This window comes from Bactrocera tryoni, chromosome 5, assembly GCF_016617805.1.
Source record: "Bactrocera tryoni isolate S06 chromosome 5, CSIRO_BtryS06_freeze2, whole genome shotgun sequence".
Lineage (NCBI taxonomy): Eukaryota > Metazoa > Arthropoda > Insecta > Diptera > Tephritidae > Bactrocera > Bactrocera tryoni.
The window spans coordinates 58,576,418-58,589,863 of NC_052503.1; the positions used below are offsets into that span (position 1 = coordinate 58,576,418).

At 33.8% G+C, this 13,446-nt stretch overlaps 1 protein-coding gene across 3 annotated transcripts; it reads right to left on the reverse strand.

Moving 5' to 3' along the window:
- Positions 1 to 1,412: 1,412 nt before the first annotated feature.
- On the reverse strand, positions 1,413 to 10,746 carry LOC120777957 (chitin deacetylase 1). 3 transcript variants are annotated; one of them, XM_040109575.1, is made up of 6 exons: positions 10,677 to 10,746; positions 10,523 to 10,601; positions 5,124 to 5,244; positions 3,657 to 3,769; positions 2,863 to 3,012; positions 1,413 to 2,774 (listed from the first exon to the last, which is right to left on the reverse strand). In XM_040109575.1, exons 2-6 carry the CDS (start codon positions 10,572 to 10,574, stop codon positions 1,624 to 1,626), a joined length of 1,587 nt encoding a protein of 528 aa, XP_039965509.1. In that variant the 5' UTR covers positions 10,575 to 10,601; positions 10,677 to 10,746; the 3' UTR covers positions 1,413 to 1,623. The 3 variants fall into 3 exon arrangements, with proteins under 3 accessions (XP_039965509.1, XP_039965507.1, XP_039965508.1); XM_040109573.1 differs by lacking the exon at positions 3,657 to 3,769 and adding an exon at positions 4,754 to 4,884; XM_040109574.1 differs by lacking the exon at positions 3,657 to 3,769 and adding an exon at positions 4,754 to 4,884 and having other exon boundaries at positions 10,523 to 10,621; positions 10,677 to 10,717.
- Between the last annotated feature and the right edge of the window lie 2,700 nt (positions 10,747 to 13,446).

Genomic DNA, 13,446 nt, shown 5'->3' on the forward strand with positions numbered 1-13,446 from the left:
TCCTTACCATCCTAACGGGGATTAGGTACCCGTTACAACAACAGCAACATTAGATTTCCGTACTCGCATTATTATTGGTTATCTGTAAAAAGATGTAAAAAGGAAATAGAATGGGAATGTGTGATTTTTTTCTCTTTACGTTTAATAAGATGTTATTTAAAAGGTCCTAGAGTTTTATTACCGAGGAATGGAGAGATCTTTAGAAATTTTAGAACAGTTTTTATGCCGATAGGGATTTAACGGTTAACCAGAAATCCTTAAATTGGTTAACCTTTGACGTTTGTTCACAAGCTGGATAAAATTAAGACGAAAGGTACAACAACAGACTTATTACAAGAATGACCCTTGTCAACAATAACACATCATATCAACGACTCATCATATCAGGAATATATAGTTCTATATTGAGTTAGATATGAGTTGTCTTATTCACCATAATATCAATTCCGACGTTGTTTGGTCTGAAACATGTTTAAGCTAAGTTCGGATATTAAGTTTGGATAGAGCCTTTCATTGCACTCAAAGCCGAAAGTACTAAGAAGATCTGGTTTACGATTAGAGAAATTCTACTTAACCAAACCAAATTCTATTCGATTTCAATAAGGTAAGACCAAGTTTTGCGGTATAAAACTATCGGCAATGGCTTTCGGTGTATCGGTTGCTGGTTACTTTGGTTTCTAGTGTGTCTTCGTGAAACAGGCAGTTTTTGTAGCTGGCTGTTATTAAATTAAACATATGGCTCAAGAAATTTTAGAAATAAAAATCAAATTTTAATTTCTTTAGGAATTTTATTTTGCTTTAAAACAATTAAATTTTCTTAGAGAAAAATTCATTTTCTTTTATTCCTTAGTTAAAATACTAACATAATTAAAAACGAATATAAACTGTTGTGATATATTTGGCGCTTTTCTTGAAGAGAAAATACAGTAAAAGGAAAATGTGAAAGTGGAGAAGAAAAGAGTTCATAGAAGTGGTGAAAAATAAGAATATATCACTTTGTACAGGAAATATTTTACATTAGACAGATCATAGGAGTAGGAGGAGGAAATAGAGGAAAAAACATCTAAAAGAAAGCAGAAAAGTTTATCAAAAGAAAAATGGAGATAAATAAATAAAATGTAAAGGAAATAGTTAAAAGATAGAAGTAGATATGTCAGATATTTGAAGAACGTAAGAATACTTGTGGAAGGCTTGTGTGAAGTTGAAGAGAAAGAGTCACAGAGCTTTAAGTTAAAACTAGCAAAGACTTCAAGTAATCGTTTGGTGAAAAAGTATAAGAACAAAAGTCGGAAATGATTTTTAGAAAGAGGAGAGGAAGATAGTAAAAGGCAAGGTAATTATTTTACAGTTATGAGTATTTTCCACGGTAACAAAGTTTCGTTTTCATTTCGAAGAAATAATTACACTTTAAATTTAGTTTTTTGTTTAATAGATCAGACTCTCGGTGGAACTACTACGAGTTGCAATTATTAAGTTACAAATAAAGGTAATAAAGTAGAATTTGTATAAAACTCCTTCCGGTCTTAATTATAAATTACTACAATTTTTCTTCCTTCTGCTTTCTACGTTTTGTGTGTGTGTGTGAGTAATGTGTGTGTATTCTTTTCTAATCTACTAACGAACTTAAACTGAGAAACCATCGCCTGTGGGATCCAAGATCCATGGATAGTTATTGGGGCACTCCATACAGGTGAAGAGACGCAGAGTCTCTCCAGGCAGCTCTCTCGTCGTCAGTGGACACGCGTTGGGCAACGAACAGTAGGGTTGACCCTTAACATCACACTTCTCTTTCCATTCCTGGAAATCACGCAGTGAATTGAGTTCAGTTGGATTCTGCATCCATTGGATAACTTGCAGATTGGTAACGAAGAATACGTCATTACGTGTCAGCATCTCTTCGATGAATTTGATAAGCTCATCACGGTACTCCTTCTTAGACTTAAGCCACGAAGCATGGAAGTGCAGACCTAATGGAGCACGGTTGCTATTGTAGTGACGGTTGAAATTGTGACGCAATAGACGTGCGAATTGATCGCCGGAGGCGACGTTTGAGCACGAGTCCACCATGTGACAACCGGGCAGCGACTCGTCGAAGGTCGGGTCATCACGACGATCCAATTCGTTCATGACCATTTCCCACACAGGGTGGCTACGCGATGGGCAGTTATGTGCGTTACCGTTACATTTGTGTGGCATGCGGAAGTACAGTGTGTAAGGCCAGATGGGCACACGTCCCAACGAGGCGGTGATTGAGGCATCATACACGAAGAATTGATCAGCCATCATTTCAAATTGTTTGTTGCCACCGACACGCAAGTAAGGGGCACGCATACCAATAATCGAACCATCAGTAATATTCGCAAAACGTTCGATAATCAAACGAGCGCCAGCCATTTCGGCGAGCCAATCATCGTACGAACCGCTGCTCCAGTAGTTTGGATCATCTTTGTGTGTCAATGAGAAGACCGAGATCTCGTGACCGCGACGGTGCAAATCTTGCACAGCGGAATAATTGGTATATTTGTGTGAAACGAAGAAGGTACCCTTGATCGAGCAGCCATTTGGATTCTGACGTTGACCATTGAAGATGTCTTCGTACAAATCGATATTATCCACATTGACAGCACCGTTGAAGGTGATGGTTATCATCTGTGGCACCTGTGTGGGCTCTATGGCGCCAGGTATGCGCGTACCATCAGCCGAGCAGAAACAATCGGGCAAGGCGCATTGTGTGGGGTCGCACTCGGGTGCGCGATTTGGATCGTCATCCACGGCTGTGCAGAGAAAATAAAAGCAGAATTGGTTTATGTTCTACATTGCAGTAAGGTGTTGTAAAAAAACAAACAAGGTGTCACTACTTACAGCAGGCGTTCTCGTCGGACTCATCTTTGCAGTCAGGCTTGCCGTTACAGAACAGTTCCTTGTCAAGACACTCACCATCACCGCAGGATAGTTTACCCTCCGGGCAGATGGGCTCATCAGTCTTCAATATGGGCTTAACCTTACGTGGTTCTAATTCGTGTAAATATGCAAAAGAACGTGTTAATTCATGGGAAGAAATAAGTAACGGCAGTCCAAAACACATTATCAGTTAGTGGATAATTGAAGAATTATATACAAAAGTGTGCATAGAAAAGTGATAGAGTTTGTGTGGTGTGTGATTATTAAAAAACAAAAGTATGTAATCCGAATTGTTTGTTAGTCTTTTATGTGCAACAACACCAAAACCAAAGTTCCAAAATTTTAACAGAAACCTCCATTTTTAAGCAACACAGTTTTTCGCATTTTCTCAATTAAATTCGGACAATTAAATGTGAATTAGCTGCGGTGGTAGGCGTGATTTTCAGTATCCGGTTTCCATTGTTCCATTTCATAAAGCCAGTAAAAGGTTATATTGTATTTTTTATTTGAGAAAATATGTACAAAGTCATCGACACTTTCGAGTTGCTAAGAAGATGGCACAATGTAAACGTCGCCTTATGCTGCCAATCAAGCGCCTTTCAACCGTTCAACCGAAAACTTTCAAAACTAACGCTACGCACATAGCTATGTGTACAGTGATGGCAAAAATTATTACGTCTACTTTATTTACATTTGTTGTAGTTAGCAAAAAAATGGCGCATATTGCTTTGTGTATTGGAATTTAAGACACTTACTCTCTTTTTCATCGCAGTTAGTTACTTTTGCTTTCCAGTCACAGGTTTGTTTTAAAATATCGAAGGCCAAACCGGAGGGGCACTGAATTTCTTTCAAACCCGATTTTGTACATCTAAGGGAACACAAACAGATTGCAAATAGTGTCCATTGTTAAAACTTGGTGAGTTCAATTACTTAGTTTTACCGTTAAAAATAATGTTTGAATAATAAGTTTTTTACTAAAGCTTTTTACTTAGTCCTTGTATAAAATTAAGTGAATAAAATAATGCAGGGAACGTCGTTCATATATTTTTTTTTTTGCAAAAAGTACGCAGAACTTTGGTTTTTCGACTGAATTTTTGACATTTCATTTTGCGTTATTATTTTTAAGAATGTATGCTAAAGAGGAAGAATGTATACAAAAAGGACTCGCACACATATGGAAAATAAAGAAAACAAAGATTTGGTTAGTTACATGTAAGGAGAAACAACGAAAAACGATCGCAAACAAAAATTAAATACAAAAACATAGTAAACAAGACAGCCAACATGAAATTATAGTACATAATACGAGCATACGCTGCCAGTTGTGACAGCTGTACTGACAGTTAGAAGTGAGCCAGAGAGCGACAAAAATCACCATTAGGAAATTAGCAACAAAGAGGCCAATAAATCAACCAATTTCGAATTGTAAAAAATTTCAAAATTTTTCAAAACTCGACATTACTTTCTTTAATGGCACAGCAGCTGTTATAAAGGGTGTCCGAGTACACAGTATGAAAATTTGAAACGGAAAAAGTTCATATTAAACGGTTACAATATATGTACATATGTACTATATACATACATATGTATATAAGTATGTGAATTGAAATTTGGTTTGATTTTGAATGCCAATATGTTGTGGTATTTAGCAATAAATGTTTTTGCACATTTCTCATTTTCGTTCGTGCAGTGTTTGCTAACTAAGTAGTAATACGAATAGTATATATGGAAATTGAGGGCAACGATTTTTTATTTTTATTTTTTCTTTCACACCAAACAGAAACAATAAAAATGAACAGAAAAACAAAACGTCACTGAACTTTTCAGGCCGGACCATAAACGGTCGACTTACTCTCAATTTGATCACAATTCTTGACATTCGATTTCCAATCGCACGTCTGTCGTGTGATATCGAACGCCAGGCCGCCGGCGCATTTAATGTTGGCTAGGCGCGTATTGCCGTTTTCGCCGGCATTGTCACATCTTCAATTTGCAAAGAAAATGTTGGCATTAATACGGTATTAAAACACTTAGCATAAACTATATTTCTAGTACTAAAGTTTTCGTGAAAAGAACAAACGGTATTAAAACACTTAGCATAAACTATATTTCTAATACTAAAGTTTTCGTGAAAAAAAATTTGTTGAAAAATTTTCAACCTCTATATATTTGATAATTTCTACTTAAAATTAATTTAGCTGCATTAAATGCTTGTAACATACCTGTAAACTTCACGACAGTCGCCGTCGGTATCTAGACGGAAGTACTCGTCGGCGGGTCTGTCGGCGCACACCTCTTCAACATCAACGCCTTCGAGTTTGTCTCTGGAATCTTGACATGTTGCTAAATAATGCAAAAAGAAGGGTAATAATTATTTTAAATTGTTTGTGTATTTCAAATGTTTTGTTTTTATGTTAATTTTGCTGCATTAGGTTATAAAACTAAGGTTAAGGTTAGCTTCGACCAGGGATAAAGGGATGCCCAACTTATACCAGTGTGAGAACGCCTCGTTTTTATATAATTTTTCATTGTAACAAGATCGAGCAAAATAATAATTTTTGTGCATTTAAATTATAACACCCAATATATTTTACAAATAAAAATTATTTTATATTGGACTTCTAATATACCGCGAAAGTATGTAAATGTTTTTTTATGATTTTATGGTATATTAAAATAAATGACTTTTGAACTTTCAATACTTAATAAGGTGAATTAAGCTTACTAGTTCTCAATTAATAAATATTTTTAATCATTGGAAATTGAAAATTAATATTACTATGCATCACATTGCAAAACATTTCAAAAAATATACTTAAATTTCGCATTTTCTTTAGTTTTCATTGTTTTACATTTTTTATTAGCGATCTTAAAAAAACAGAACAAATGGGTTTTTCGGCAAAATCAATTTATTTTATTCAAAATAGTCTCCTTCTGCTTCAATACAGTTTTTTGCACTGTCCAAATGCATGTCGAACGATTGTTTTAGCTCGTTGACAGTTGGCATGTCCGCCAGTATGCCGGTGCAAGCCTTTTGAAAGGTTCTACGTCTGCATAACGCTTTCTTTCATAGGCAAATGCATTTTTCCGAAAGGTGCCATATCAGGTGAATACGGGGAGTGGGTATTGGTTAAGATGTATCTTTTGGTCAAATAATCTTCCTTCGAATGTTGGATTCTGAGCAATTTTTGGTCGTCAGTCAATGTGTGCGGAACAAACCGTACACACAACTTTCGTAAGCCCAAATGCTCGGCGAAAATGCGATAAATCGATGTTTTGGAGATGTTCAATTCCATTTCCATGAACTTCAATGATGATTTCGGCTGATTATTGATGAATTCACACACAGTTTCAGTGGAATTTCCGGTGATCACGGATTTTGATTGGCCCACATGTTGATCGTGATTTATGTCTTTACGACCACTTTGAAAACGTTGAAACTCGTGTACTCTGCTACGGGATAGACAATAATCGCCATAAACTTGTTTCATCAATTGAAACGTTTCGGTAAAAGTTTTACCAATTTTAAAACAAAATTTAAAGTTGGATCTTTGCTCGAAGCTCATTTTCGCACCGATAACACAAACATACTGACACTTAAAACGCAATAACTTTACTTCCAACCAATGAAATGTCATGAAATTCTCACTGGACAATCGATAAAAATAGCAGATTCTAACGCATCAGTTGGCATATAGATAGCGCCCTTAGGGACACTAGAATCAAAAAGTCCTGTTTACTTTGGAACACACCTTGTAATATATTTTGACATTAATATGCATTAAGTACAGGAATTTGTTTTAGCGTCAGATTGCAGACTCTACCACCGGTAAAGGAAGTTTTTTAAGTTATCACTTTCCGACAATTATGGTCTTAATATTCAAGAAAAATATGTTTAAATTTTCAGCCGATCCAAAAAAAAACATATAATACAATATCAAGCGACATTTTCAAAGTAGATTTTATTATTTTCCTTTCTTGTTTTTATTAATTCTATTTTCTACTCAGAGGAATTGAAGTTTGCTCTGAAAACTACTTTTCTATAAAAAAATATCTTGTATTAATATTCATGCTTAGTGGAAATTAGCATATTTGTAACCTCCTACATTATATCACTATAAATTTAATGGGTTTAATAGCCTATTTTATAATTCCTCAAATGAAATCGAAAGAAGAAATGCTATTAGCCATTGCAAACTGGTAACGCTGGGTGCGCGTGCTACATACGGAGATAAACAGCAAAGTTGGTGAATAGAAAATCAAAAGAAAAAAATAGTGCCATGAAACCGGTTACAGCGCGGTTGTAATTGCCACCGCAAAACGCGTATCTATTGATGGTCAAAAAAAGTAAAAGTTATGCGGCTGTGGCTGCGAGCTTAAGCATTGTTGCTGCCACACAATGAAAAGTAAAAACTAATGAAAACACAAGAAAATCAACAATCTAGTTTCACAGATTACGAACGTATTGCATAAAAGCGATTATTAAATGGAACAAAAAAATAACACAAACAGCTTCATATACAAAAGAAAACTAAAAAAATTTATGGTTTTTTAGGTGGCATCATCTTTCATGTTTATATTGAATATCAGCGCAATGGAGGTAGCTAATCAAAATCAGGCCTAAGCCGCTATCATAACTTATAGTAATCTTATGCAAATTGCTTTGAAATTCACAAACAAATAATGTTTTTATTTATATGTATGTAAGTATTTACCATATGGCTGTATGCTAATGAATTCGCTGCGGTGTTGAAATAAACTGGTAATTCATCGATTCTGCTATAACTGGCCTTAATTATATCTAATTGGTAATGCATACGCCGGGCGCCCAGCTACTTTGCATAACATTTACATTTTTAAAAAGACCTGTAATCATTAATTATAGTACTAATATATCCCATTCGAAATTTTGTGCAATCGGTTAACTGGTTGTGGTGAAACCATTTATTGTTACCTCTATTGAGGTCTTTAAAATTTAACGTAAATGCATTTTTATGCAAGTAATTAATATTAATTATAATTTTTTTTTTAATATTCATATATAAATATATATATTTATAAGCATATGCGATATGAAAAATTCCACTTTCGTATTGAAAACACTTACGGATATAAATATATTATTAAAAACCATAAGTCGTTTGAGCTTCATCAAAACAAAGTGTTGTAGAGCAAAAAACATAACTGCATGGTCCTAAAAAGTTTTATAAAACCACAGCTATGTCCACACAAGTTAGAATTATATTTTTCTTCCAATTCTATTTGCAGAAAATAATTTAAATGAATTTGTTTCTAGCAAATCATCTACAATTGAAGGGTGTAATTTAAAGTGCTTTATATTGAAAAAGGAAGGCTACCTATCATATCTATTTATTATACCCTGAGTTGGCACAGGTTATTTTCTAAGATAATAGTGTAATATACGAAGAATTGTTCAGATCGGATTACTATAGCATATAGCTTCTATACAAATTGGACATAAAGTTACTAAAAGAAATGCACCTGTAAAGGGTATATTAGCTTCGGTGCAGCCGAAGTTAACTTTTTTTCTTGTTTTTTTATAACTCTTGAATTGCTAGCTCACATCTCTCTATTCAAGAAGCTAAAAAATAACTAGTAAAGAAAGTTGTTTGATTTCGGTTAAACTTTAGTTTAGTCAATGGCTTTTTGGCAACCCTACAATATTAGAACTTCGTTTATAATTGCTTTGAGTTACATTTTAACGGCATACAAACGGTTATTTATAAATACATATATAACTTCTTCATATGAATATTCTATGGTAATCAGTTGCTTAACTACGTCAAATACCAAACAAGTTGTTTGCCCATCGCTGTTCTGCTGAACGCACTCAATCGCATGCTCTAACTGTGTTGAATTGCTTGCAACACCCACGTACATATGTATGTATAAGCTCATATTTGAGGTGCAGCAGTTACACGATATGCTTTGTTTTTGTTTTTATTAGCGTCGCTCAAGTGCCCAAAGGCCAAGTAAAAGGTTTAAAGTGGGACCTTTCGTGAGCGGCCGCACCTTCGAAAACTTAACGGACAAAGTACTGTATGTTTATATGTGCTGGCAAGTATGCATGTGAGTGCAGTAAAATGGTGTCAGAAATGCAAGCAAACTTGCTGTGCATATTGGAAACTTGAAGACACCGCTCGAGACATTGCATGTCTTTAATGATTTATTAATTGTTTGTTAGCTCGCCGAAGTGTTTACTGATGTGTGCTAACTGGCCTACATTTTGTTGTTGTTGAGTTTTTTTTTAAATTGATATTGGCAAATGCTAAATCAATGCGACTTTTGCCATTTTCAAATGCAGGCGCTTGGATTCAAGTGTCGGTGGGCAAGTGTGTGTGTGTTTGTGGATGCAGACGGGTTTGAATGAGTTTAGCCTTTAGTTGTCAACCTTGATTTTTTCTAAGTAAGAATATGATGGACAGCGACATTATAGGAAACCAGTTTGTGGACAATAATTAGTGCAATTTTATATGTTTTCTTCTTCTTCTTGAGTGTCTGATTAAATACACCAGATTTTCGTTTAAAAGTTATGGTCAGCTGATGGCTTCGATTCTGCCTCATCGTGTAACTCGGCACCGGGTTGGTGCGCTCATTACATTGAATAATCTAAACTAATATTTTCTGATTGAAGGAATTACAGTTTACTTTTAGCTAGATTTTTATTAATAAATTTTTGTCTACAAATCGTCGATTCCCGATGATAAAATAACGGGAAATCTCATTATATGATAAAAAAAAGAAATAGAGTGAAATTTAACATTTAAAAATGGTTGACTTTTTACTATTTTTTGGAAAATATTACCCAAACTTTTTTTTTGAAACCCTCAAAATAATAATGTGTGAAAATCCATATTTTGCTTTTTTGGTAGAAAAATTGCTTTGAAGAAATATTTTAAATTAATATCAAATACAAATTCTAAGGTTTTGTTAATTCTTAAAAACTAAAAATTAATAGAAGAATTGAAATTAATTAAAAATCCGAAACTAACAAATATTAGCTTTTAAAATTGAGTTATTGACAAATATATAGTATTTTCTACAATACTTAAAATAATACTTCAGCATTTTAAAAAGTTAAAAGCAAAATATAATTTTAAAAATTTGTAAATATTATTTCAAACATTTTTTCTTAATTATACAAGTAAAAGAAGTCTCAAAAATACAATATTAATAGTTTTAATACTTTTTTGGTAACTTTTAAACCATATTTTTTGAAATAAAATTTAAAATAAGGAAAAAATTGCTTGCGTTAATATTTTTTTAATGAACTGTATGTCTGTCCACGTCTATAAAACAGGAACATGTACAAATTATGTAACTTAGTGAATATTTGAATGCTTAAACAGACAACGACATCATTTCCGGTTGAAGTCAAAGATAACAAATATGGAAATGTAGCGATTTCATTAAGCACAATATATTTATTTTTTTTCTTATCATCAAAATACTAAAAAAAATTTACCAAAACTTTTTCTTTGTCTCCTAAAACACTTTTTCACTCTTAAAAAATACACTTTTGAATTTAAAATATTAAAATATCTTATAAAACTCAGCAGCGAAATATTTAAAAATATTTTCTGACTATTTTTTTACTCACCCAGCGCACAGCACAGCAAAAATATAGAGAAAATTGGCAACACACGCGCCATTGCGTATGTGCTTCCACTAAAATTAAACTGAAATTAATGGAAAGGTACTTTCGTTATTTATACAATTTCAATAACTGCAGGTTGGGAAAAAATGTTATTTACTTTGTTAAAATTTGGTTAAAATCTTCAACGGACAGCTCTCGAGGTTTACACTCGATACACAGCCACGCTTACACTAGGTGCTGGCCACTGGCAACAAGTTCTATTTATTAAGATGGCCAAAACGGTGGGGCAGCGTGGTGGATTTCTTGCAGTGTGCAAGCCGCTGAAGCACAACAAAAGAAAAATTCATTGCAGAGGGGTAAATGAGAGCATACACTACACCTCGAGAGAACACTCGCGTGAATGAGTGCTACAATAAGAGCAGGAGAGGGAAGAAGCTGACGGATATAAGCAATATTGTTTAAAAATGCAGAGATATTGTTTGTTTGTACATTTAATATTTTATTCTTACAATGCCTTTAAATAAAGTTTTAATAAAAGTAGTGAAAATCTATGTAGTTATATAAGTTATATAACACTTTGAAATCAGTTTAATCAAACATTTCCATTTGTTTATTGTTATTTAAGTACACATTATTTAGCAAATCCTGTTCAGGCGCTCTCAATTTGTATTCACCACACCTGGTATACCCCTTATTGCGCAGACAAACTCACACATGCTCACAATTATATGAGTTGACTAAGCTCTTCGCAAAAAAACCGCAATAGTTTCTTTAATTATACCACACATTATTCTACTTATTGAAGTTGTAAACAAGTTTGCTGATATTTTTGCAAAATATTACGCAGCGCTTAAAATAGCCAACCTTCCTATATTTACCGTGACTCCGCACGATCAATGCTGCTTTATCGCTGTAAAGAGCGCTCTCTCTCTCTGGCTCTCTCGCTCGCAAGTGCTTTAAACTTACTCACCACGCTGTTGGCGGGGTAACATGAGTCCAATGCGTTTGTCGCTTGCGTTGAAGTCTTTTGTGGAATGTTGTGGAACCCAAGTTGGCGCTTCACTTTCAAGCCATTCAGCGTTTGGTGCCTTCGTAATTTGTAAAAAAGAAAACAAATTTTCAAAAAATTTGAATAAAAAATACTTTCTGTACAATTGACAGTAAATGCCAAAGCAACAGTTTTCAGGTGAAATGTCAGGGATGCATAAGTCGACTCTGAATTTATGTAAATAATGCCATCTAAAGGATACATAAGCATATATTTTACAATTAGAAATATCATTTGTAATTTTACAAAATAATAAGTATTTTGTACTTATATTCATATGCATTTACAACAACACTGCTTATAATGTTACCGTATGGCCTTTTCTGTGGTTGCCAAACTCGGTGTAGGCGTGTGTGAAGTTCTGTTAGTTGTCTTGTCAGGTTTTCGTTATTATTTGTCTGCTTTCAAATTGTCATTCGATATGTCCGATTATTCGATACCTTTACTTTTTCCAAGTATGCACTTCTGGTAGTTTCAATGCTTCAAAAACTAGATTGATTCAGCACTTGTTTATTTTGTTTTGGTGGTGCAATGAATCATTATTTCGAAATTGTGTCCAAACTAAATTTTTTGTATAGTATATGAACAATCTATACCTATTGGGTCACATACTAAGTTATTTAGTTTTTTCGCGCAATTTAAACACTATTTTTTTTGTGCATATTTTATGAAATTATATTTTCTTCATTTTGGTCCGAAGATTTGCTCCATGCTCATAAAATATTTGCTTCTTGCAGGCAAAAAACTGGTTCAAGTAGTTTTTGAAGTCCTCCCAGGACATGTTGCATCCTCAAGATCCAAAAAGCGGAACAAAATTTCGCATATTTTCATTCGGTTAACACATCTTCTCCGAACACACCACATTATTTTCCTCTTGCTAGAGCTACATTTTTGCTCTATTGATAGTAAAACAGTAAAGTATGTCAAAAATGGTGTTTTCGATCTTTCATCTTTGCTAGGCTCAAAAAATTTAAGAAATTTGTTTACAAGCCTTACTATATCAGTTATACAAATATGTAACGGTAAAATGGTTAAGTGTGAAGTTGGCTGCGAAAAAATTCAAAAAGATCAGCTGTTGTCATCAAATGAACGACCCAATAATGAAAATGTTGTTAGATCCCGGCTTGGCAGATAGTTCTTCCGAAAATTATTATTATTAAGGCAGGAATCTGGATTCCCCTAGAAGGTCTTAAAACCCTCTTTATATAAGTGATCACTTATAACACTAGAAAAATAGTAATAAAAGTCATCAACAAAGAAAAAGTTATAAAAAGTAAGATATCTATACTAATATTATAAAGCTGAAGAGTTTGTTTGTTTGAACGCGCTAATCTCCAAAACTACTGGTTCGAATTGAATAATTTATATAGCATCACGCTGCGACCAATAGGAGCGAAGGAAACAGTGGTAAATGTGTAAAAAACGGGGGAAATTATTTATCTTCCGTTCCTTGCGCTGCGAAAGCGGTTCAAGATACACAAAAGTTATGTATGAAAGAATTATTTCTCTTTTAATGATCTAAAAAAAAGTCTGTGAGTACCGTTTTTGTGATAACGAATTTGGTCGAAATTATTTGTTAGAGTTGTATTAACATAATAATATTAATCTTTATCCAAATAAATGTGTTGTTTGGTAATTCTTTTGACATAATATTCAGTTTACGTAAATACCAAGTGCATGTAAAAATAATTAGGTTCCTGATTATTAATCTTACATTTCTTTTTTCTACATTCTTTTTATTCATTTTCTACGTTCTTTCTTTGTCACTATAATGCCTAGAAAAAGAACTCAGCTTTCTCGGCAGACTGCTACTGCAAAGCGGCTGCGAGTTTTGCGCAGCAATGAAACTGAGGATGAGAATATGCATAGGTTGGGTACT